At 45.3% G+C, this 27063-nt stretch overlaps 1 protein-coding gene across 5 annotated transcripts in view; it reads left to right on the plus strand.

Annotated features, from left to right (window-relative positions):
* LOC121530944 (smoothelin) overlaps positions 1-27063 on the plus strand; it is a 78441-nt gene that overhangs the window by 8029 nt on the left and 43349 nt on the right. For all 5 annotated transcript variants that reach the window (XR_006661973.1, XM_041836338.2, XM_041836340.2 and 2 more), the window contains exons 2-5: positions 21798-21961; positions 23490-23568; positions 23815-23893; positions 25899-25978. Coding sequence is in view for 4 of the 5 variants with exons in the window: in XM_041836338.2 (XP_041692272.1) it covers positions 21798-21961; positions 23490-23568; positions 23815-23893; positions 25899-25978 (402 nt within the window). In the remaining variant the exon portion in view is untranslated. The remainder of the gene's footprint in view (positions 1-21797; positions 21962-23489; positions 23569-23814; positions 23894-25898; positions 25979-27063) is intronic.

The raw sequence follows: 27063 nt of genomic DNA on the forward strand, positions 1-27063 counted from the left end.
AGAGCTCCCAGCCCTCCCAGAGCCCTACAAAGACGCTTGATGTTTTGTGGTGTCCAAAGGAAACAAAAGGCTGTCTGGGGCTTATTGCTCCAGCGGAGTTGTTTATATGGAGGCATGCGATTCGGCCCATGCTGCTTGAGAGAAGACTGAATTGGCCAAAGGTTTTTCTAAAGCTGTTTTTCTTTCTCCCAATAAAATATGGCCCACAGCATCCAAGGGTTTGTTAAAAAAAATATATAAATAATCATCTGAGTTGCGATGGTTTAGAATATGAATTAACATGGCTCCAGCAGCAGGGTAGCAGTTTGAACAGAGGGTTTATAACCTGTTGCTACTCAGGAAGCTGGTAAAAAAGAAAGCCATTGACAAGAATTTAACGGTAGAACTGGGATTGGCCTATATTTACTACAGGCATTGTGGAACGCTGGTGTGGCGTTGCTACAAAAACACATTTGGAATAAACACGCACACGAACACAGTTGTGCTTAATGAATTAAACAGCTAGTAGGTCATATGGTGGTCTCCTTAACGGCACTAATCTCATGAATACACTTCCATTCAGTCCGCCGCCTGCATGCTGGTATATTGCTCATTCGTTCCCCTCCACAGCAACCAGGAAAAACACTGTTCAGTTGGTCTCAGCTCCTTAAACACACACAAAATCATCAGTTGGGGACTTCTGTCTTTTTGACACCAACTGTTGGAGGCAGGTTCCGAGAGCTTAACTACTCCTGTCTAGTGTGAAATGCAGAAAGGAAAGCCATGATCACAGAGCAGTGACAAATGCTAGGGTCAATATTCCTTTGAAAACATGTGTCCCAATACTCCTAAGTGAACATGGAGTCCTTTGCAACTTTTTAGAGTCTTTGTGCTGATCTGAAAGCTTTATGAAAGCAACGGCGGGGGGGGTAAACTCACTATCGCTATCTAGTCCTTCATGATCAGCGGTTCCAAAGGAAAATAAAAAAGGAAGCAGTTTTAAGAAAATTGGGAGACATCTGTGTTTTTCTTGCCATCGGTCCTCATAATAACCTGTGATGTTAAAGAAAAAAACAGTGGGCCAGTTTTTCAGGTAAGCTGATTACTAGCTAGCTGTATGATGATTATTAATCATTATGCTCTCAGCTGTGAGCCAATGTGACATCTCACAGGTGTTTTAGACAGAAGGTTCTTTCAGTGCTGCTTTCCCCACCCTCTCGCCACGGGCTGCTCTGTCACACCTGCACAGAAGGGGCGCACCTGCTCACTCGCATGAGACTGACAGTCTGACAGATCCCTGGTGTCAAGCTGCCTCCCCACCCCTCTACAGTGCCTCTGAATCTGCAGTGGGCCCTCCCTCCTTCCCTCTGCTCTAGCCTGTGTGCAGGTGAGGCCCAGGTCAGCGACGAACCGGCTCTGACCTCCTAGTTAACAAACGTTGATATGTCTCTCTGTGCCCCCCCTTCTCTCCAGCGAGAGAGATTCACATGTAAAAAATTTAGTAGTTCAGGCCCAGCGACATATGGGACCCCCAGGCTAGAGGTTTATGGCTCTCTGGGGGGCCCTCCTCTGTGGTGACAGGGGCTCTGGGGTAAAGAGTGGAGAGAAGGAATGGGTTTGTTTTGGAGGTGCACACATCAGTCCCAGGTTCTCAGGTCCCAAGAGACCTGCTCAGAAATGTGAACTCCATCAGAGAAGTACACTGAATTATGTAATCAATATGGGTTTATTTATACATAGATGTTGTGGATATTCTGGGTATTCTGTTTTCATGTTTGTCTTTTGCAGTAAGTCTGTTACATTAGGTTGCAGAGGCCAATATTTTTGCTTTTCAAAGGGCTACACTTTGTTGATGTGTTGAACCCTTTACACTCGTACCCATGTATGGGTTGAAAATGGCAGATTTGGGCACTGATAAACGCCTAAATTGGAACACAGTGGCTGTACAGTAAAATGTTATACATGACTTCAGAGCTCTGGCTCTGCTCTTCACAGCGCTGTATGGGTTTTAACCAATAGCCATTCTGAACTTGAGCATCTCATGTGATAAGTATCCCCCATCCCTCCCGCTAATTGGGCAACTTTTGCATATGTTTTGTCTGAGTGAGGGAAATGCTATAAATTAAGAGGACTATGCATTTTGAAAGATGAGTGTCACGAACCGGCTCAAGTTCGTAACAAAAGGGAGACACGTGGAGACTAAAGTAAACTAACTCAAATAACAATGGGGTGTGTAATCAGTAATCAGTAGTGTAAGTGAGTGTTTGCTTGCATAAATGTAATATGGAAAAGTGTTGAGAGGTGCCAAAGCAAACAACCAAAAAGGCCACAAAAATACCACAACCAAAGTCAAAGTATCTGCCTGGAGAGAGTCTCCTTCATGAATGTGGAAGAGTTCCATTTATGCTGGGACACACCCGGCCCAGGTGTTTCCCATGTAGCTGACGACCCTCCCAACTCCGCCCACCGGCATCCTAATAAGGAACAAGAGCAAAGAGAGAATACGGCAGACAGAGTGGGAGGGTCGTCACATGAGACGTTGAGGATTATAATAAATACCACTGTCAAACAAGCAAGCCAGACACCTGTGAGTCCAAATGTGCACTTCACATTTCCATATCATAAAACTCATGTCATATACAGTGTCAACATTTATGATCACTATGTTTGATGCACAGTTACAAAATGACATGGCGTCATACCCTGGGTTGTTCTGAACAGAATGAGCCTATGTTTGTCTATTGTGAAGAAAATTCACTGTGGCATACGCACCTCAATGCACTCAAGACTCCTTTCTATGCGCACCAAAATGATGACTCTTCTTTTGAGTCAAAAGTGCATTTAAATGACAAAGGAACTGCACACTTTGGAGAAGAGTGTGGCCACTTGGAGACAACAGTTAGTCCTCTCACTCAAACCCTTGTAATTTATTTGTCTCATCAGTGTTTCCCCTATATTCCTCAGGCCTGGAGGGAAGCCGCTACCCAAGGGTGGTAAAGCAGCCTTTACTGGTTCTAATAGCAGACCTTTCAGCTTGCCTCCAGCTCTTAGCAAACTGTTGAAAATAATGGTGTTTGACCAAATACAATGCAACTTCTCATTAAACAAATTAACGTCAGAATTTCAGCATGCTTATAGAGAATGGCACTCAACATGTACTGCACTGACACAAATGACTGATGATTGGTTGAAAGAAATTGATAATAAGAAGATTGGGAGCTGTAGAATTAGATTTCAGTGACCATAACCTGTTATTGAGAACTTATGTGTTATGGCTTTTCAACCACTGCCATATAGTGGATTCAGAGATATCTATCTAATAGAACTCAGTTTTCTTTAATGGAAACTTCTCTAATGTCAAACATGTAAAGTGTGGTGTACCGCAGGGCAGCTCTCTAGGCCCTCTACTCTTTTCTATTTTTACCAATGACCTGCCACTGGCATTAAACAAAGCATGTGTGTCCATGTATGCTGATGATTTAACCATATACGCATCAGCAACCACAGCTAATGAAGTCACTGAAACCCTTAACAAAGAGTTGCAGTCTGTTTTGGAATGGGTGGCCAGTAATAAACTGGTCCTGAACATCTCAAACCAAGAGCATTGTATTTGGGACAAATCATTCCCTAAGTTCTAGACCTCAGCTGAATCTGGTAATGAATGTTGTGGCTGTTGAACAGGTTGAGGAGACTAAATGACTTGGTGTAACCTTTGATTGTAAACGGTAATGGTCAAAACATATAGATTAAATGGCTGTAAAGATGGGGAGAGGTCTGTCAGTAATAAAGAGATGCTCTGCTTTTTTGACTCCACACTCCACAAAGCAAGTCCTGCAGGCTCTAGTTTTATCTTGATTTTTGTCCAGTGATATGGTGAAGTGCTACAAAGAAAGACCTAGTTAAGCTGCAGCTGTTCCAGAACAGAGCGGCACGTCTTGGTCTTCATTGTAATCAGAGGGCAAGTGAACAGCAAACCTGGTTTCAAAAAACAAATAAAGCAACACTTCACGGCACCACGCCTCTCCCCCATATGACCTACTTGTTGTGTGTATGTATTGACATGTATGTGTAACTGATAGATGTACACACACTACATGTTAATGTTTTTAAATGTATTTTGTCTGTCTTTTTCGTTATACGTCAGACCCCAATAAGACTAGCTTATTGGCATCGGCTAATGGGGATCCTAATAAATCAAATCAAATCAAATTCATTTAGCAGCGGCAGGCCACCGCTGCGAAATTGTTGTTGCCACTCAAATATGCAGTTGAAGTCGGAAGTTTACATACACTTAGGTTGGAATCATTAAAACTAGTTTTTCAACCACTCCACAAATGTCTTGTTAACAAACTATAGTTTTGGCAAGTCGGTTAGGACATCTACTTTGTGCATGACACAAGTAATTTTTCAAACAATTATTTACAGACAGATTATTTCACTTATAATTCACTGTATCAAAATTCCAGTGGGTCAGAAGTTTACATACACTAAGTTGACTGTGCCTTTAAACAGCTTGGAAAATTCCAGAAAATGATGTCATGGCTTTAGAAGCTTCTGATAGGCTAATTGACATAATTTGAGTCAATTGGAGGTGTACCTGTGGATGTATTTCAAGGCCTACCTTCAAACTCAGTGCCTCTTTGCTTGACATCATGGGAAAATCAAAAGAAATCAGCCAAGACCTCAGAAAACAAATTGTAGACCTCCACAAGTCTGGTTCATCCTTGGGAGCAATTTCCAAACGCCTAAAGGTACCACGTTCATCTGTACAAACAATAGTACGCCAGTATAAACACCATGGGAACACGCAGCTGTCATACCACTCAGGAAGGAGATGCGTTCTGTCTCCTAAAGATTAACGTAATTTGGTGCGAAAAGTGCAAATCAATACCAGTACAACAGCAAAGGACCTTGTGAAGATGCTGGAGGAAACCGGTACAAAAGTCTTTATATCCACAGTAAAACGAGTCCTGTATCGACATAACCTGAAAGGCCGCTCAGCAAGGAAGAAGCCACTGCTCCAAAACCGCCATAAAAAAGCCAGACTACGGTTTGCAACTGCACATGGGGACAAAGATCGTACTTTTTGGAGAAATGTCCTCTGGTCTGATTAAACAAAAATAGAACTGACCATAATGACCATCGTTATGTTTGGAGGAAAAGGGGGGCGGCTTGCAAGCCGAAGAACACCATCCCAACCGTGAAGCACGGGGTGGCAGCATCATGCTGTGGGGGTGCTTTGCTGCAGGAGGGACTGGTGCACTTCACAAAATAGATGGCATCATGAGGAAGGATAATTATGTGGATATATTGAAGCAACATCTCAAGACATCAGTCAGGAAGTTAAAGCTTGGTCGCAAATGGGTCTTCCAAATGGACAATGACCCCAAGCATACTTCCAAAGTTGTGGCAAAATGGCTTAAGGACAACAAAGTCAAGGTATTGGAGTGGCCATCACAAAGCTCTGACCTCTATCCTATAGAAAATGTGTGGGCAGAACTGAAAAAGCGTGTGCGAGCAAGGAGGGCTACAAACCTGACTCAGTTACACCAGCTCTGTCAGGAGGAATGGGCCAAAATTCACCCAACTTATTGTGGGAAGCTTGTGGAAGGCTACCTGAAACGTTTGACCCAAGTTAAACAATTTAAAGGCAATGCTACCAAATACTAATTGAGTATGTGTAAACTTCTGACGCACTGGGAATGTGATGAAATAAATAAAAGCTGAAATAAATAATTCTCTCTACTATTATTCTGACATTTCACATTCTTAAAATAAAGTGGTGATCCTAACTGACCTAAGACAGGGAATTTTTACTAGGATTAAATGTCAGGAATTGTGAAAAACTGAGTTTAAATGTATTTGGCTAAGGTGTATGTAAACTTCAGACTTCAACTGTATGTGCTTTGCTTTCTTCCTCCACCTCCTCTCCTCCCTGTTCCTCCTCCTCTCCTCCCTGTTCCTTCTCCTCCTCTCCTCCCTGTTCCTTCTCCTCCTCCTCTCCTCCCTGTTCCTTCTCCTCCTCTACCTCCTCTCCTCCCTGTTCCATCTCCTCCTCCTCTCCTCCCTGTTCCATCTCCTCCTCCTCTCCTCCCTGTTCCGTCTTTGGCTAAGGTGTATGTAAACTTCCGACTTCAACTGTATTATTTAAAAAAAATAATAATAATAATTTCGGGATGGTAAAAGTTTTCAGTGTAAACGACTAAAAACTGGTATATTTTACATATAAAGTATGTAAAAAAAGATAATGGAGCTATATATATTTTTTCATAAGTTCATCTTTAAGAACAAACAGTCACCAAAATAAAAACTAGACAGTCAGGAAGAATCTAAAATTCAAAATATTTCATGGCTTGGGGCCCCTGTTGATTTTGTTATGTTTTGAGTCACTCAGATGGCATAAGAACACTGCATAAGCCATAGGAAAGTGTGTAGAATTGCAGGAAATTTGCTTTAAAACATAATGATTTTGTCTCTGCGGCCAAGAGGACGGCCTCTCAAACTTTGGCTATTGCTGTTGGAAAAAATCCTAGGGGAAACACTGCTTGTGTAGCAGCTACCCCACATTTTACAGAAATATTCTTATGTTACTGAATGTATCCAGAGTATTTTCAGATTTAGTTATCAACAAATGCGGAGAAAAGTACAGTAAATGTGTAAAATGCAAATAAAATCAACAGTTTTAATGTTTGGATTCAGTCTTGTGTCAGGTGAACTGTTGTCCTCACCTTTTGGTCTAATAATTTTCCCATAATTGCCAAACTGTTCCCTTTCAATTGCTGCCAAGGTTATGCATATGCATTTCATATTTCTTCTGTAAGAAACATTTCAATTATGCCTTATCCATATAGGCCAATTCCCACAAGTGTAAAGGGTTAAGACGTCTCCACTCCTCTCCCTGCTATCACCATCTAACACCTCCTTCTTAAAACCATTAAAGGCAGAACCAGTCTGCTGCGCTGCACAAGTTACAGCAGACTGGCATTGCAAAGCTAGAAATTAGTTTTTGATTAAAGTTGACCGTTGAGGCATCAAGAAAACCAGCCCTCTCTTGGTTTCCCCTCTGATTGTGGGAAGAAGGTGCAGTTAATGCTTGAGTATTTTCAGAGTAGGCCCCGGATTCAAGCTGCTGCATGCCTTACAGATACCAGGCTGCCACACACGCTGGTAGAGAGGATTCCAGGTAGTTTCAGAGCAGAAACCATTGATAACACCCATTTGAGCCTTGGTTTACAATAACCCAGAAATCTCCTGATTGGTAGATGGAATTACCTTTGAACGTTTTATGGCTGGTGTTTACCTCACCCAGAGCGAGGAAAGCTATACAGTATGTGAGCAAACGGCACACCTGATTCACTCCACTGGACCTGTTGTCATTCTCAGGCGTTTCTAGTCATGTCATGTTGGACAAAGCTCCTCTATTCTCAAGTAGAACAAATGAGGATGAAGGAAGGCTTCATGTATTCTCTACCCAGTGACCATTGTCTTACATCAGACAATGCCCAATGACTGTGTTGTCACGGTCATTAGACTTGTGTGGACCCTCTATTATATTAGCATTACAACCACAGTTCTATGTCCCACTGCTCAACTGATGACTGTGTATCACGTCATTGACTGACAGCAATGTGGTGGTGGTGTCATACGTACTGACTATAACGTTAGAACACACAAGCCAGGGAGATCAGGCAGAACATGTTTATTTGATAAGACAGGAAACTTCTGTCTCTCTGACAAGTGCTTAAAATAGTATTTTTGGCCCAGTAGTGGTGAGAAAAAATGCAATGAACTTTGAGATGGGCTACATTTATAGTATGGGTTATTTTTAGTCCATTGTATTGCGCAATGTTTTTGATACAAGAACAATAGCTTTGAGTAAATATACTATGGATGTTTAGTTTTATTTATCAAATATTATAGGCCATGTGCTGTAAGCTGAAACAAAATGGCATGATATTCAGTCAAATATTTTCTATTTGTAAATTCACGACTTGTAAACCATAAATGTATTTGAAGTTCTTTATGTATTTCCAACAGAATAAGTTATGTTACCCATTTGTCCTGCAGTGCCTGGGGAACTAGCAGGAAAAAACAGGCTTGAGAAATGAATTGACTCCTGGACATCTGTGTGACTCCCACTCTATCCCTCTGCTAGCTGCAGTGTGGTCCAGTGTTGACAGACTAAAGGGAGGACATCCAGAGAGCTGCAGGTTGAAGTGCAAGAGAGACCTTTCCACAGCTGGTCTATTCTGCAAGACTTTTAACCTGAACCACATCTGTTAGTGTCCAACTCGGTTCAGTTTATGCAGAACAGCATGTAAGAATAAAAAATATGTATAATCGTTCTTGAGCGTCCTAATAGATCTTGATATTCCACTGTCAGGGTTCTGGTCTGACTCTATAAAGTAAAGCAGTAGGCAGGGCTTTGGGGGCTGCTTGTCTGCAGCAACACCCGGCCAAACTGAAAGCTCTGGAAAAGGAATTGGAGGCGTTTTCCTCATCCTCCGGGTTTCTCCAGGACGGCTATATAGGGGCCTGGTTGGGCCAGGTGTACCCAGTCTGACCTCACACTTTGGGGATCTTGAGTTTGGAAAAATGTCTGTCTTCTGCGTTCTCTGGCAAATACCTGCTTCAGATTCATGGAGCAGGTGTTGTGATCCCAGCAGGGACGTTTGACAGATGTTTACAGTCGCCTGTGTGACAACCCTCAGCCAGCCGTTGTCAGTGACTGCTGGTCCCCCAGCCGCCCTCTCCCCTCAGCCTGGCCCAGGCCATGACAGCCCTGACACTTCACGTCCAGCCTGGAAGCTTATTGCGTACGTTGGGGTAATAATGATGGACGGAGATCGCTCCCCTGTCCTCTTACATTCTCTTTTCGTCACCTCTACCATCATACACTCAGTGGCTAGTTTTTTAGGTATACCACCGCAGTCACAAATGGTTCGCTCCTACAGACAGTCACGTGGCTGTGGCTTGCTATATAAAGCAGGCAGACTGGCATCAAGGCATTCAGTTACTGTTTGATTAAATGTTAGAATGGGTAAAACGAGTGGCCTATGTGACTGAGTGTGGTATGATCGTCTTTGCCAGGTGCACCGGTTCCAGTATCACAGAAACGGCCGGCAACCTGGGCTTTTCACGCACAACAGTGTCTAGGGTTTACCGAGAATGGTGCGACAAACAAAAAACATCCAGTCCTGTGGGCAAAAACGTTGATGAGAGGTCAAAGGAAAATGGTAAGAATTGTGCAAGCAGGTGGGCCACAAACAGGAAAATAACGGCACAGTACAACAGTGGTGTGCAGAGCGGCATCTCGGAACTCCCAACTTGTCGGTTCTTGTCATGGAGGGGCTATTGCAGCAGACGACCACACTGGGTTCCACTTCTATCAGCTATAAACAAGAGGAAGCAGCTCTAGTGGGCACGCGATCACAAACACTAGACAATTGAGGCGTGGAATAACATTGCCTGAATAATTCAGGCTGTTATGGAGGCAAACGGGGGTCCGACCTGGTACTAGAGTGTATTTGGCTAGAGCTCTTTAGCAGCTCCTCTCCTCCTCCATGAGCTGTATATCAGACAGGCCTGTAAAGATCATCTCCAGGTGTGAGATGGGGATTTGCAGACCCACTATGACACACCACACACACAGCGGTGTCATGGTCTCTACCCTCACGTGCCATAACCAATGTGAAGCACAACTCATTAAAACTATTTTTCAAAAGAAGCAATAGTCTAAACTAAAAACAAACCTTACTTCGGACCAGACGGACAGGCTAGTTATTTAGCAGTGTTTTCCAACTCCGGTCCTCGAGTACCCCCAAAATAACATATTTTTGTTGTGGCCCTTGAGAAGCACACCTGATTCTACTTCTCAATTAATCATCAAGCACTTGACAAGTTGAATCGGGTGTTTTTGTCCGGGGCTACAACATAAATGTGTGCTGTTGGGGGTACTCAAGGACCGGAGTTGGGAAACACTGATTTACAGACAGGGAGAGAGTGAAAGCACATAACTGGGGTTTACACTTTCCTGTCTGGAGTCCCTCAGGATAGAGGTATTTCCTGAGATCCACCAAAGACGTCCTCTAGCGGATGTTGATGTTTTGCTTTCCTTGTTAGTGTTTAAAATGGTGGTGCTCCCTAGATATACACAGCTGATTTGTATCTGCTCCTGTCCGTGTTGTGTTGTAGGATAGGCTGGACCAGCTGAACACCATGTTCCAGTTCTAGACATCCCATTGTGCTACAAGCTCCATGTTCCATCCCATGGGACTTCCCTCTGTTGCCTCCCTGATTTAAGACCAACAAATCGATCGTGCAGAGCTTCAGTTAGATTTGTTTCGTGAGGGTAACATGTTCCATATTTGGAGTAGGGCTACCCATCATGCAAGTTGCCGTGCTCTGGGATTTCAGAGAGGACGTCAACACAAGCGCACAGAATGGGACCGCAGCGTGCTGTAGCGCGTAAAAGTCGTCTGTTCTCGGTTGCAACACTCACTACCGAGTTCCAAACTGCCTCTGGAAGCAACGTCAGCACAATAACTGTTCGTCGGGAGCTGTTCGTCGGGAGCAGCCGCACACAAGCCTATGATCACCAATGCGCAATGCCAAGCATCGGCTGGAGTGGTGTAAAGCTTGCCGCCATTGGACTCTGGAGCAGTGGAAAAGCGTTCACTGTAAAGTTTGGTGGAGGAGGAATAATGGTCTGTTTTTCACGTTTCGGGCTAGGCCGCTTAGTTCCAGTGAAGGGGAATCTTAATGCTACAGCACACACTGACATTCTAGATGATTCTGTGCTTCCAACTTTGTGGCAACAGTTTAGGGATGGCCCTTTCCTGTTTCAGCATGACAATGCCCCCGTGCACAAAGCGAGGTCCATACAGAAATGGTTTGTCGGGCCTCCCGAGTGGCGCAGCGATCTAAGACACTGCAGGGCAGCCGGCCGTGACTGTGAGACCCATGAGGCAGCGCACAATTGGCCCAGCGTCTTCCGAGTTAGGGGAGGGTTTGGCCAGCTGGGATGTCCTTGTCCCATCGCGCTATAGCGACTCCTTGTGGCGGCCGGGCGCATGCATGCTGACTTCGGTCACCAGCTGCACATTGGTGCGGCTGGCTTCCGGGTTAAGCGAGCAGTGTGTCAAGAAGCAGTGCGGCTTGGCAGGTCCGTACGGGAGTTGCAGCTATGGGACAAGACTGTAACTATCAATTGGATATCACGAAATTGGGGAGGGTACTTTTTACCCCCAAAAAATATATAGAAATGGTTTGTCGAGATCAGTGTGGAAGAACTTGACTGGCCTGCACAGAGCCCTGACCTCAACCCCATCGAACACCTTTGGGATGAATTGGAAAGCCGACTGCAGGCCTAATCGCCCAACATCAGTGCCCGACCTCACTAATGGTCTTGTGGCTGAATGGAAGCAAGTCCCAGCAGCAATGTTCCAACATCTAGTGGGGGGACCAACTCCATATTAATGGCCATGATTTTGAAATGAGATGTTCGACGAGCAAGTGTCCACATACTTTTGGTCATGCATGTTTTGCAATATTTTTTGTCTGTACAGGCTTCCTAATTTTCACTGTCATTTAGGTTAGTATTGTGGAGTAACTACAATGTCCTCAGTTTTCGCCTATCACAGCCATTAAACACTTTAACTGTTTTAAAATCACCATTGGCCACATGGTGAAATCCCTGAGCGGTTTCCTTCCTTTCCGGCAACTGAGTTAGGAAGGACGCCTGCATCTTTGTTGTGACTGGGTGTATTGATACACCATCCAAAGTGTAATTAATAACTTGACCATGTTCAAAGGGATATTCAGTGTTTATTGTTTTATATTTTGTATATTTTCATCTACCAATAGGTGCCCTGCTTTGCGAGGCATCAGAACCTCCCTGGTCTTTATTATTGCATACAGAGTGAATCTATGCAACTTATGTGACTTGTTAAGCACATTTTTACTCTTGAACTTATTTAGGCTTGACATAAAGGGGTTGAATACTTACTGACTCTATACATTTCAGCTTTTCATTTTTTGAAATTAATTTGTAAAAATGTCTAAAACCAAAATTCCACTGACAATATTGGATATTGTGTGTAGATCAGTGAGACAAAATTTCAATTGAATCCATTTTAAATTCAGGCTGTAACACAACAAAATGTGGAAAAAGCCAAGGGGTGTGAATACTTCATGAAGGCACTGTATTTCTATAATGGAACATACCGATATGTAGCTATACCCAGGTGTTCTTGCATTGGAATTATATTGAATTCTGATTATATCACGCTATACCACAATAAACAACTTTTATTTATTTATTTAACCTTTTATTTAACCAGGCAAGTCAATTAAGAACAAATTCTTATTTGAATTCATCCAGTTAGAATACCCATCTTTGGTGAAGGCCTTGTCTGCGTTAGCATTGGACCCAACACAAAATGCTGCATCTGCAGTAACCAAGTATTCCAGCCAGTCTCCTATGAACCAGTTGCTATTAAATGAATGTTTTTGGACAGAAAACCTCTGGTTAGTGTAGGATTCTAGGCTAACCTGGGCTGGCTCCTTTTTTCCAAGATCGTCAGGAACAGTTGGAGGTGGGGACTGTGGAGTCATTATCCTGGCAGTGCTTGTGGAAGGGTGGGTAGGCTCTGCATGCGGAACTAGCAGGAGCTCGGCAGCATCGTCGCTGCTGGACTTGCTTGCGGCCTTGGTTGTTTGCTGCTGCTGCTCATCGCTCTCCTTCTCCTTTTGGCTTTGTTTGGGTGCTTTGGCGAAGCCAATTTCTGATATCCATCGTGGCAGTGGCATATTAGCTGTTTTGAGCTAGCTAAATAGGCTAAGGCTAATAACACTAACACTTTACAGCTAGCTAAGAAGCTAACTAAACTCTGTAGTGGTGAGGCAGAGTTGAGTGAAGCAGCTTCAATGGTAAGCTTGACCCCGTCCTTATAAATCTAAATAAAATATTACAGGCGGAGGTGTATCACGTTATTCATTTAGCCTACCACAGATGAGTTTTTCCCCTCTTTTTATTGAAACCCAAAGGAGTCATACCTAGCCACCCCAGTGGCTTTCCACAGCCCCCCTACACCCACAGCGACACGCTCTGTCCATTGTGCTAACACAGCACAGCGAATAGACAGATTTTGCACCAACCTGTCACTCAATAATTTAAACTTTTTTTGCTATTTTTATATAGGGACATATAACTAAAACTGAGGGAGCACACATTTCAACTGAGGGGGCTAAGCCCCCTTTTGCCTCCTTTTGGAGCCGGGCCCGCCCATGCATGGAACTCATAACAGACCCTGCATGAAGAGGATCCCTTCTCTAACCCCCTTTCATCTCTCGTCCTCTCCCATCTTTCTTTCTCTCTGTGTGTTACCCCTCTGAAGACAATGGCTGCACAGTATAGTGAGGTGTAATCTGGCCCTGGGTTATTCAGTGCATATTAAAGTAATTTATTTCCCCTTGGAGGCTACTGGCTGGGGCCAGGCAGGAAACCACTAGTCTTTCAGCCATCTCATACGCAATAAGGCCCTTATATACTATGATCATATTTCCATATAAATGGGTGTGGTATGTATTACTCATGTTTGCCAGTGTCATCGGGGAATGGTTCAGAAGGTTTTACCTGTCTGTTATGATGGACTTTCAGTTCTCTTTTATGACAGCCAACAGCTAGCTAGTGGTGGGATGCCAAGGCAATAACATGATGTTGGACCGCAGAACAACTGAGACCCTCCAGTTATATGTAATTTATCTCTGCTGAGTCCATCACTCTCCTCTGTTTGTTTGTTCCTGTCTATCTCTCGGCTTGTGCCAGTCTGGCTTCCTCAGTGGCAGCTGGTAATCCGCTCAGGCTCTGAGGAGTGTGCTATGCCCTTATAAGGACAAACTAACTCTGGGCCTCACACTGGAGTCTGAGGCGCTGATCCAATCTGCTGCTTTGGCTACACTCTAACCCCCGTTCTGGAAAGTATTACACCCCCCACCATACACACAAACACCTACACACATTTTTCATCCTTTGTTTTGAATATTTATTTAAGCCGTACACACTTGAGCTCTTTTGGATGCCCGTCAGGATGCCTACCCAAACCACACATTTATACAGTGGGGGAAAAAAGTATTTAGTCAGCCACCAATTGTGCAAGTTCTCCCACTTAAAAAGATGAGAGAGGCCTGTAATTTTCATCATAGGTACACATCAACTATGACAGACAAAATTAGAAAAAATAAATCCAGAAAATCACATTGTAGGATTTTTAATGAATTTACATGGCCCCATTCATTCTTTCCTTTACATGGATCAGTCGTCCTGGTCCCTTTGCAGAAAAACACCCCCAAAGCATGATGTTTCCACCCCCATGCTTCACAATAGGTATGGTGTTCTTTGGATGCAACTCAGCATTCTTTGTCCTCCAAACACGACGAGTTGAGTTTTTACCAAGAAGTTCTATTTTGGTTTCATCTGACCATATGACATTCTCCCAATCCTCTTCTGGATCATCCAAATGCACTCTAGCAAACTTCAGACGGGCCTGGACATGTACTGGCTTAAGCAGGGGGACACGTCTGGCACTGCAGGATTTGAGTCCCTGGCGGCGTAGTGTGTTACTGATGGTAGGCTTTGTTACTTTGGTCCCAGCTCTCTGCAGGTCATTCACTAGGTCCCCCCGTGTGGTTCTGGGATTTTTGCTCACCGTTCTTGTGATCATTTTGACCCCACGGGGTGAGATCTTGCGTGGAGCCCCAGATCGAGGGAGATTATCAGTGGTCTTGTATGTCTTCCATTTCCTAATAATTGCTCCCACAGTTGATTTCTTCAAATCAAGCTGCTTACCTATTGTAGATTCAGTCTTCCCAGCCTGGTGCAGGTCTACAATTTTGTTTCTGATGTCCTTTGACAGCTCTTTGGTCTTGGCCATAGTGGAGTTGTGGAGTGTGACTGTTTTGAGGTTGTGGACAGGTGTCTTTTATACTGATAACAAGTTCAAACAGGTGCCATTAATACAGGTAACGAGTGGAGGACAGAGGAGCCTCTTAAAGAAGAAGTTACAGGTCTGTGAGAGCCAGAAATCTTGCTTGTTTGTAGGTGACCAAATACTTATTTTCCACCATAATTTGCAAATAAATTCATAAAAAATCCTACAATGTGATTTTCTGGAATTTTTTTTCTCAATTTGTCTGTCATAGTTGACGTGTACCTATGATGAAAATTACAGGCCTCTCTCATCTTTTTAAGTGGGAGAACTTGCACAATTGGTGGCTGACTAAATACTTTTTTCCCCCACTGTATATACCTGTCAAATGAACAAAACAAACAGTTTAACTGTATTTGAGACATACTTTTTCATTTACCAATACGTGTGCACACCCGCTGTCAGTCAAAAGGTTACAACACAGCCTGAGAGTCTGTTGTGCTCTGAGACTGGGCTGGGGGAAGGAGGAGGAGGAGGAGAGTGGGATTCCTTCCAGACGTAGGCTGTGATGTAGAGTGACTACAGACTGGAGTGGAGCAGCAGCAGGACGTTGCTCAGGCCGCGTGATTGTGAGTCACTCGGTACCACGGGGAGGCTGGTCTTTCTCTGCACTGACACACAGCAGAGAGACACTGTCTCTGCCTGCCTGTCCGTCATCCTACAGCAGGGATGGGCAACTCCAGTCCTCGGGCCTGATTGGTTTCACACTTTTGCCTCAGCAAACACACCAGACTCCAATAATCAACTAATCATGATCTTCAGTTTAGAATGCAATTAGTTTAATGAGCTGTGTTTGCTAGGGATGGGGATAAAGTGTGACACCACTCCGGCCCCCGAGGACTAGAGTTGCCCATCCCTCGCCTACAGGGAGAGGGACCAGAGCATGGCTATATGTATTTTTGTCTAAGTGGTTAGGACCTGGACTGCACTGGCCAGAGGTGTTGTGGCTCTGAGTTCAATCCAGCAGCACTGAACTGTATGTGATTGCAACACCCACATCTCCATGTATCCCTTGCCAAGCCGCTCTTTTTCTTGGCTGGTCCACATGACTTCTGACACTTAGCCATGCATATAATTCGCAATCAACTTTTCAACTAAACCTTGACACTATATTTACTATAACTTTGTAACAAGCAAGCTGAAACTGCTCAAGGACTACCTTTGAGATGCATTCCTCCTCTGACCTCATAGTCTGAGTCTTAGCTATAAGGCTTCATTCTGTAGATAAGTAGGTGACACAATGTAACTAACTAAGTGGTACCCATTGTTGTGGTGATATTTTGGCTTGGACTGGTATGTAGCTGCTCTGGTTTGTTTTCCCTACTGTAGTGTTTCACCACAGACAGGCAGAGACGGACGTGGGCTTGGTGCTTTATTCCGTGGTGTCCTCAGGAGCCTGTCCCCAGCTGGTGGGCATTATGAGCAAGGCCTGGTGCGCCATAATCACCCGCTAATTGACAGTGATTGATTGGGCTACTTCAGCTGAATTACTTTTTGGACAAATTTGAGGTTTTCATTCCATGGAAATGTGCCATTAGTCTATAGGAAGTTGACTCCCACGGGGCTGCATGCCTTTAAAAGACTGCTTATAAAAAAGTTAAAATGTTATACTCGTTTTAACCACAGTACATTTAGTCATTTGACACGTTTCCCATGGGCAGTGAAACAGAGCTCCCAGCTCTGCTGATAACTTCAGATCTTTGGTGTATTTGATGGAGGAAATTAAAAGGGTTATAATGTCACAGGATAACAGGATTGCCTGCTTGCCCATTTTTTTTTTCAACCTCCTCCCTCGTCTATTCTGTCTGTGAGAACCACCCCACCTCCCCTGTTTCCTAATGCACCATCTAATGAACCCCTAACTGCCTGGATCTTGAGGCGCCACCTTCCTTTCCCACCACAGTGTCATGGTGATCAGGACAGAACAGCCCGGTAGAGCGGAGTGCTCTCGGTCCAGCAGAGAGCTCTGGACTGGCTACAGAACATTCAGTACTGTGAGCATAGTGTCTCGGCTCAGGAAATGCTCCTTTCTTGATCAGTGTTGTTTTGTTTGACCAAAGTGACGGTTAGTAACCCGTGCACTACAGTGGTTCAGTTTGAAAAATGCACATTGGTACAGGGAGCCCTTGCTAATCATCTGGACTATGGACGTGTCCCTGTCTACACCTCCTTTCCTTCTCTCGTTATTCTCCCTCTCCTGCCATACAATGCCTTCAGTAAGTATTTACACCCCTGAATTTAAAATGATTTTTTTGGGGTCACTGGCCTACACACATACCCCCATAATTTGGAATCATGTTTTTTTCTAATGACTACCTAATTTTTGTGCCCCACACATACAATTATCTGTAAGATCCCTCAGTCGAGCAGTGAATTTCAAACACCGATTCAACCACAAAGACCAGGGAGGTTTTCCAATGTCTCACGAAGAAGGGCACCTATTGGTAGATGGGTAAAAATAAAACCTTGAATAGCCCTTTGAGCATGGTGAAGTTATTAATTACACTTTGGATGGTGTATCAATACACCCAGTCACTACAAAGATACAGGCATCCTTCATAACTCAGTTGACGGAGAGGAAGGAAACCGCTCAGATTTATAACCATGAGGCCAATGGTGAGTTTAAAACAGTTAGACATTAATGGCTGTGATGGGAGAAAACTGAGGATGGATCAACAACATTGTAGTTACTCCACAATACTAACCTAATTGACAGAGTGAAAAGAAAGCCTGTACAGAAGAAAAAAAAAGATTCCAAAACATGCATCCTGTTTGCAACAAGGCACTAAAGTAATATTGCAAAAAAATTGGCAAAGAAATTCACTTTTTGTCCTGAATACAAAGTGTTATGTTTGGGGCAAATCCAATACAACACATTACTGAGTACCACTCTCCATATTTTCAAGCATAGTGGTGGCTGCATCATGTTATGGGTATGCTTGTAATCGTTAAGGACTGCAGTTTTTCAGGATAAAAAAGAAACAGAATGGACCTAAGCACAGGGAAAATCCTAGAGGAAAACATGGTTCAGTCTGCTTTCCACCAGACACTGGGAGATTAATTCAACTTTCAGCAGGACAATAACATAAAACAAATCTACACTGGAGTTGCTTACCAAGAGGACAGTGAATGTTCCTGTTTTTACTTAAATCTACTTGAAAATCTATGGCAAGACCTGAAAATGGTTGTCTAGCAATGATCAACAACCAATTTGACAGAGCTTGAAGAATTTTGAAAATAATAATGGGCAAATGTTGCACAATCCAGGTGTGGGAAGCTCTTAGAGACTTACCCAGAAAGACTCACAGCTGTAATCGCTGCCAAAGGTGCTTCTACAAAGTATTGACTCGGTTGTGAATGCTTATGTAAATTAGATATTTCACTATGTCATTGTGTGTAGATGGGTGAGGGGGAAAAAATCTATTTAATCAATTTTGAATTCAGGCTGTAACACAACAAAATGTGGAATAAATCAAGGGGTATGAATACTTTCTGAAAGCACTGTATACCACTACAGTGGGCTCCCTGTGTCGATTACACACACCTAGGAGTCAAAAGTCAAATAACTCTGTGTGTGTGTTTCCGTGTCTGGTTCTTTTTGGTATTTTGTGTTTTTCTTGGCAGACGCCCAAGTGAAAGGTATGTTTTATTTGCTCTATCATTACTCATTACCTTCCTGTACCGGCCCAGTCGTTGGCACGAGTGTTTCTTTTCCTTCTTCCCCCTTTTTCCAAATGGACGGATGGAGGGAAAGACGGTTACAGCTGCTGGCCTGCTGCCAACAGTCATTTCCTCACCCTGCATGTCTGGACCAATCAGGGTTGACGTTAGGTTAAGCCCTGTGAACATATTGGCCAGTTGGAGACTCTTTGGAACCCACCTGATGCTGTTACTTAGTAACGTGCTGTCGGCACGGGGCAAAGGTCAGAGTCCTGATGATCACAAGTTATAGATTGTTTCATCTTGTGATCTAAATGTCTATCTGTCTGTGTTGTAAGGACTGGGGTAATTCATCTGGACAGCTGGTAATGCCAGCCAGACCACGGTCCATCTGCAGTCCGTCACATGCTCTGTTCATGGGATGAAGAAAGAGTTTTTATGACATTCTTCCGCTTGATCATCAACAGAAATTAATGTAATTTAGAAGAATGTGATTGACTCCCTCCCACACAGGCTGCGTATGGTGGAGTATTTGGTGTGCTTGATTTGTGCTCTAGATGTAGCCTAGCTCTCACCTGTTTTCACTGGTTTTTCTCTCCGGCTCCAGGCGCTTTCTCTGTTGTCTGACAAATTAATCAATATATCTATAAATCACTAAAAATAAAACACTAAATCCTAGTTAAGAACTTGGCAGCATATTGGGATATGTAATAAAATTATAGCATTCACGCAGCAAAAATCTCATTGTGCAGAAAGGGACCACCCTGTGTGTGTCTGTGTGGTGTAAGTGTGTGAGAGAGAAACTGAGTGGAAGTGAACACGTGCATTTTCATTTCCTCCTCTCCCACCTGCACCCTCAACCCTGTCCTACTCTGGACATGCTTCCAGCCCATGTGTCATCTGTGTGAGCCTGCCTGTCTGTCCCAGTCCCTGGCTGTGTGTGTTGCTGATTGCCCTCCTCACCTCTCTCCACTCCTGAGTCAGCAGGAATGTGAGGAATGACCTGGCCATTCCCACCCTGCTCTTGTCTGCCCATTTTTAGGCATGACTGACTCTCTCTCTTTTTCCTTAATTTCTCTCCTTCTTTCATCCAATCCCACCATTAACTACTGTACATATCCTCTCTCTCTCTCTCTCTCTCTCTCTCTCTCTCTCTCTCTCTCTCTCTCTCTCTCTCTCTCTCTCTCTCTCTCTCTCTCTCTCTCTCTCTCTCTCTCTCTCTCTCTCTCTCTCTCTCTCTCTCTCTCTCTCTCTCTCTCTCTCTCCTCTTACACATTTTCTCCTCAGTCAGCTCAACACTTGACATTTCCCAAAATTATATGTGTGCCCCCTTGAGCAAGAGGTGCTTAGCTCTGTATTTTACCAAACCGCAGAGAGGCCTCAAACCCAGTGACCCTGTGCCTCCCCCATGAGTAGTACTGTACCTCCTGGTTCATCCTTTACGATTCACAGGGGCTGTTCAGGGGTGTCCTGTTTACACCCAAGTTTACAACCCCTGCTGCCCCTCACACTCCTACTGTAAGTTAAGGGGCCATTGGCACACTTCTGACGTGCCTGGGCCATGTGGGCTGTTCCAGAAATGTGTTAGGTCTCCCAGTGCAGTCTGTCTGCCAGAGGAGATGGGGCTCTTCATCCCTGCGTATGTTGACAGGTTGCTGTTGTCAATGCTGGAGTAGAGTCCTGCTGCCTGTCCCACCTGATGGAAGACTGCTTCCTCTCCACTCTCCTATACTCCCTTTTGTGCTGGTGAATTAATCTCACATTAAAGCACCTGGCTTACACAACTTCTGTGTATGTAAAGGCTCAGTGGTTTGGGATGAGAGCGCTAAGTAGCCACTTCATCAGCGGTCTCTCAGTCAACCGCAATCCACAGCACCCAGGGAACTGCTCCACAGCAGAGAAATGCTACATACCCATAGATATTTATACATTTTTATTTAACCTTTATTTAACTATGAATGTCTTTGGGATAGTACCTGGGCTATTGGTTTACAGTCAGCCTGGCCCAGCCTCTCTCCTAGAGCCCAGTAGGTTTACAGTCAGCCTGGCCCAGCCTCTCTCCTAGAGCCCATTAGGTTTACAGTCAGCCTGGCCCAGCCTCTCTCCTAGAGCCCAGTAGGTTTACAGTCAGCCTGGCCCAGCCTCTCTCCTAGAGCCCAGTAGGTTTACAGTCAGCCTGGCCCAGCCTCTCTCCTAGAGCCCAGTAGGTTTACAGTCAGCCTGGCCCAGCCTCTCTCCTAGAGCCCAGTAGGTTTACAGTCAGCCTGGCCCAGCCTCTCTCCTAGAGCCCATTAGCTCAGCAGCAGCTGGGATGCTGTCTGTTTCTCATTGTCCGCTCCATGCTCAGGTGGTCCTCACTCTGCACTTTATTGAAGTTAAATGACTTGTCGCCAAACTATAAAACCTCCCATAAGCCCTGCAGACCCCATGACTCCGCACCACATTGTGGAAGCTAAGCCATGGCCCAGCAGCAGCAGCAATACAAAGCTGCCTGGCTCTTACAGAGCAATATACAACTAACACTTTCTACTGCTCACTCTCCATGTTGAACTTCCTTTGATAATTTAACAAAGCAGGGAAAAATCTAACACTGTGCACTCATAAAAGCAGGATTACATTTAACTCTGTGGTCTATGACTGATCAGAGATCAGGCATAACATTTTCAAGATGCTGAGGATTCTGCTGTGTGTGTTCGGCGGGGCAGGGTGGCCATAACTCTGCCCTCTCGTGTAAACGCACGTCTTAACAGAGGGCCAGATAGGGCTACCGTGCGAGGCAGGCCGGAGAGAAGAGGGTAGGGCCTGTTTCCCATGGAGAGGCTGGGATGAGCATGAAGGAGCCGTTCCGGAGGTGCTTTGACTGCACTGCCACAGTGGATTGACTTTACAGGGCAGAGGAAAGGCCAAAAGGCTCCAGCAGCACCGCACAGCCGGACTGGCTAATTGCCACTCTGGAAATAGAGCATGACCATCTGGGCCCTGCTGGCCCTCCATTTTCATGTTGTCTGTTAGAAACATTTGTGTTTTGTGTGGGTGGGTGTGTTGATGTACACGTGCTCTTAAATGGTGGTGGAAGAGGTTGAGTGTCATGGCAGCTCTCTTAGATGTGTGTGTCCCAACGTGCTTGATCTCCATTGCTGACACTCCCGCTCTTTCCCTCTGTGTGTGTAGCTGGATGGGACGATGGACTTGGATGAGCGGCGGCTGATCCGTTCAGCCATCAGAGAGCTGAGGAGAAGGGAGATGGAGAACATGGAGGCAGCTCTGGCCAGAAAACGCTTCCGGCCCACAAGTCTCAACCAGAACGACGACAAAGAGAACCAACTTGCACATAGGTGAGCCTCCTGAATCTGAATATAAACAAACACACACACACGCACGCACACAGACCCCTTACCTATTACAGATTGTACCAGTCCAGGTGAGTTGACTGGAGACTCTGAGAAGACAAGCACACAAACCCAGATGCAGCATTCCCTCTCCTTTTCCAGGGAGGCCTTCTGGGAATTTGGGCCACGACACTGCAGATCTGGAAAAACCATAATAGAGACAGGGGAGTTGGACGAACTCATTTAACATTTTTTGTTACGCAAATACTCACCTGTGTAGGCATAACATTTTATGATAAATGGTATGTACTGTATGTATTCTCATACATTTATTCATACCTCTAATTTGATATCCCTGACGGTATCGATGTCATAGCCTTCAGACGAATGCACACGTATTCTATTAGGCTGCTAGAAGCCATATCCCTGGAGGTAAAGACGTCAATGCAGTCGTTTGCTTGCATTTTATTTATTTGTATTTCATTAGTCATTATTGACCCGTTACAGCAGGCTTTTGCGTTTTACTGGTTCAGTGATGCGCAACCGCCAGGACCCGTCACGCCACGCAGCCGTAGCAGACAACTGACGACTTTGCCTTAATACCACTGTCGCTTCCTGTCATCTGTTTACTACACCAGTTTGCTTTTATTAGAATCCAATTAGGAACAGGGTTAACAGGCTAACAACATCCCTTTGTGTGCCCATCATTGTAGTTTTTATTTGTTTTCTTTGGGCAGTAATGGTAGTGAGTGAGTTTAGGCTGGAGTGTCTAGGCCAATCCCTGTGGGCGGGTTACTGCTCCTCTCTGCTAATTAATGACTGTCTTTACTACAGCAGCTTTACTGCAGCCAGGCAGGGCCCCAGCAGGCAGCTGCTCCTAGCTGACTCCTGTTCTGGGTTGCGCTTCAGACCTCACAGATCCCCAACATGAGGAGGACAATGGCCCAAAGCTCCTACATCTCTACTCCTACTGGATCACATTAGGAACAATGACTGTTATATTTGCTGTGGTAGTTGGATTACTTGGGTTACAAAAATAACAGGAGATGACCCTTTAAAGCAGGCGGAATATGTGTACCCTATTAACCAAATGTGTGCGCGCGCACAAACAAAAGCATTCTGAAAGCAACGTTATTCTTTGCTACTCACTGAAGGAATGTAAAATATATTATCTTCCAAGTTCCACACATCCTCCAATGAGGAGAGGGAAAGGGAGGCAGAGAGATATACGAGGATGGAGAAGAGGAAGTATTTGCCAGGCTGTGTGCTTCTCTCTCCTTTACGTGTTTCTCATGCTGGGGAATCTTTTTTTCCGAAGGCTGTCATTTTTTTGGGTTACTCCACCGCCTGCCCATCACACGCTATAGTTCCGAGTGGAGCAGTGAGGCCCATAACACTGCATGATGTCTCCCAATGTGGATTACACTGCCCCTCGGGCAACCCTAACACATGCAGGGTCAAGCATCACCAACTATCATATAAGCAGCACTCTGATGTGTCAGTGTGTGTTTCTGTGTGTGTTTCTGTATCTCAGGTCAGAATTGGGGGACTCCCTAAATGTGCTCTCTGTGAAACTACAAGCCATCCAGGACATTGAGGAGCTGACTGGACTGGTGAGGACAGTGATGTACACCACACACACTACTTGTGAATTTCTTGTTAGACATCATCAATACTAATATTTCACAAACCTCCATAGGCACACACTTTCCTAGACTAGTGACTAGATGGTTACATTACTAGCCAGCCACTTTCTGCATCTCTATATGTCCTTCTGAGTTTGTCTCCCTGTCCACATGAAACATGAATGGTTCTGAGCATCACTGTCCCTGTGTTGTAATGGCTGTCCTGTCTGTCAGCTGCGCGGGGCCAATGAGTATGAGGAGAGGAAACTGATCAGAGCTGCCATCCGCCGCCTCCGAGACGAGGAGCAGCAGGGTGAGTACAGAGGAGGAGGTAGAGGAGGAGAAGGAACCGGGAGGAGAGGAGGTAGAGGATGAGAATGAACAGGGAGGAGAGGAGGAGAAGGAACAGGGAGGAGAAGGAACAGGGAGGAGAGGAGGTAGAGGGGGAGAATGAACAGGGAGGAGAGGAGGAGAAGGAACAGGGAGGAGAGGAGGAGAAGGAACAGGGAGGAGAAGGAACAGGGAGGAGAGGAGGAGGAGAAGGAAGAGGGAGGAGGAGGAGAAGGAACAGGGAGGAGAGGAGGTAGAGGAGGAGAATGAACAGGGAGGAGAGGAGGAGAAGGAACAGGGAGGAGAGGAGGTAGAGGAGGAGAAGGAACAGGGAGGAGAGGAGGTGGGGGAGGAGAAGGAACAGGGAGGAGAGGAGGAGAAGGAACAGGGAGAAGAGGAGGAGAACGAACAGGGAGGAGAAGGAACAGGGAGGAGAGGAGGAGGAGAGGAAGTAGAGGAGGAACAGGGAGGAGGTGGAGGAGAAGAGGTAGAGGAGGAGAAGGAACAGGGAGGAGAGGAGGAGAAGGAACAGGGAGGAGAAGGAACGAGGAGGAGAGGAGGAGAAGGAACAGGGAGGAGAAGGAACAGGGAGGAGAGGAGGAGGAGAAGGAAGAGGGAGGAGGAGGAGAAGGAACAGGGAGGAGAGGAGGAGGAGAAGGAACAGGGAGGAGAGGAGGTAGAGGAGGAACAGGGAGGAGGTGGAGGAGACGAGGTAGAGGAGGAGAAGGAACAGGGAGGAGAGGAGGAGGAGAAGGAACAGGGAGGAGAGGAGGAGGAGAAGGAACAGGGAGGAGAGGAGGTAGAGGAGGAACAGGGAGGAGGTGGAGGAGAGGGGGTAGAGGAGGAGAAGGAACAGGGAGGAGAGGAGGTAGAGGAGGAGAAGGAACAGGGAGGAGAGGAGGTGGAGGAAGAAAGCACAGCATGTACAGTTGAAGTCTGAAGTTTATATACACCTTAGCCAAATACATTTAAACTCAGTTTTTTACAATTCCTGACATTTAATCCTAGTAAAAATTCCCTGTCTTAGGTCAGTTAGGATCACCACTTTATTTTAAGAATGTGAAATGTCAGAATAATAGTAGAGAGAATGATTTATTTAAGCTTTTATTTCTTTCATCACATTCCCAGTGGGTCAGAAGTTTACATACACTCAATTAGTATTTGGTAGCATTGCCTTTACATTTTTTAACTTGGGTCAAACGTTTCGAGTAGCCTTCCACAAGCTTCCCACAATAAGTTGGGTGAATTTTGGCCCATTCCTCCTGACAGAGCTGGTGTAACTGAGTCAGGTTTGTAGGCCTCCTTGCTCGCACACGCTTTTTCAGTTCTGCCCACAAATGTCCTATAGGATTGAGGTCAGGGCTTTGTGATGGCCACTCCAATACCTTGACTTTGTTGTCCTTAAGCCATTTTGCCACAACTTTGGAAGTATGCTTGGGGTCATTGTCCATTTGGAAGACGCATTTGCGACCAAGCTTTAACTTCCTGACTGATGTCTTGAGATGTTGCTTCAATATATCAACATAATTATCCTTCCTCATGATGCCATCTATTTTGTGAAGTGCACCAGTCCCTGGTGTTCTAGGTGTGACCCAGTTTCAGTGGTGAGGCAGCACTTCTCTACCTCTGACATGTGTATGTAGTGTGTGCGTCTGTACGGCACTCATGGGCAGCGGTGCAGATCCTACCTGTGATGGTGGAGCAGATTGCAGTGCATTCCTTCCATTCCTTGCTTCTGTCTGGTCTGTATGAGGCCCCCAGCACACACACACACACACACACCTCCTCCAGGGGAGCAGGTACATAGCGCTGCCTGATGAGAATATTTGATAGGTTTGGATCCTCTTCCCCCTTATCAGTACTCAGTCATCACCAGAGTAACCACACAGGCCTCCTTTTCTCTCTCTCTGCTCAAGTTTTATTGCTATAGCTGAGGCGTGTGTGTGTGTGTTTTATGTGTAACCAGTTGCTTGTGGTGTGTGTTTCAGGTACAAGGGAGAAAGAGAGGACCACCGGCCGATGTCTGGAGTCCGAGGGCCTGGAGCCCCAAAGCAGCCTGGGAGCAAGGGTGAGTACAGAGATGGAGGTGGGGGAGGGAGGGGGAGAAAGAGAGGGAGGTGGGGGAGATGGAAAGTACAGAGGGAGGTGGGGGAGCAGGTTGGTACAGAGGGAGGTGGGAGAGATGGAAATTACAGATGGAGGTGGAAGAGAAGGTAAATTAGAGGAAGGTGGGGGATCAGGAGTGTACAGAGGGAGGTGGGGGAGTAGAGGGGGGTACAGAGGGAGGTGGGGGAGATGGAAAGTACAGAGGGAGGTGGGGGAGCAGAGGGTACAGAGGGAGGTGGGGGAGCAGGGGGGTACAGAGGGAGGTGGGGGAGTAGGAGGTACAGAGGGAGGTGGAGGAGTAGGAGGTACAGAGGGAGGTGGGAGAGCAGGTTTGATTATGAGCGCTGTATGAAATACAGTGAGGGAAAAAAGTATTTGATCCCCTGCTGATTTTGTACGTTTGCCCACTGACAAAGAAATGATCAGTCTATAATTTTAAATGGTAGGTTTATTTTAACAGTGAGAGACAGAATAACAACAACAAAATCCAGAAAAACGCTTGTCAAAAATGTTATAAATTGATTTGCATTTTAATGAGGGAAATAAGTATTTGACCCCCTCTCAATCAGAAAGATTTCTGGCTCCCAGGTGTCTTTTATACAGGTAACGAGCTGAGATTAGGAGCACACTCTTAAAGGGAGTGCTCCTAATCTCAGTTTGTTACCTGTATAAAAGACACCTGTCCACAGAAGCAATCAATCTCAGATTCCAAACTCTCCACCATGGCCAAGACCAAAGAGCTCTCCAAGGATGTCAGGGACAAGATTTGTAGACCTACACAAGGCTGGAATGGGCTACAAGACCATCGTCAAGCAGCTTGGTGAGAAGGTGACAACAGTTGGTGCGATTATTCGCAAATGGAAGAAACACAAAATAACTGTCAATCTCCCTCGGCCTGGGGCTCCATGCAAGATCTCACCTCGTGGAGTTGCAATGATCATGAGAACGGTGAGGAATCAGCCCAGAACTACACGGGAGGATCTTGTCAATGATCTCAAGGCAGCTGGGACCATAGTCACCAAGAAAACAATTGGTAACACACTACGC

Source organism: Coregonus clupeaformis, chromosome 18 (genome assembly GCF_020615455.1).
Source record: "Coregonus clupeaformis isolate EN_2021a chromosome 18, ASM2061545v1, whole genome shotgun sequence".
Taxonomy (NCBI): Eukaryota; Metazoa; Chordata; class Actinopteri; order Salmoniformes; family Salmonidae; genus Coregonus; species Coregonus clupeaformis.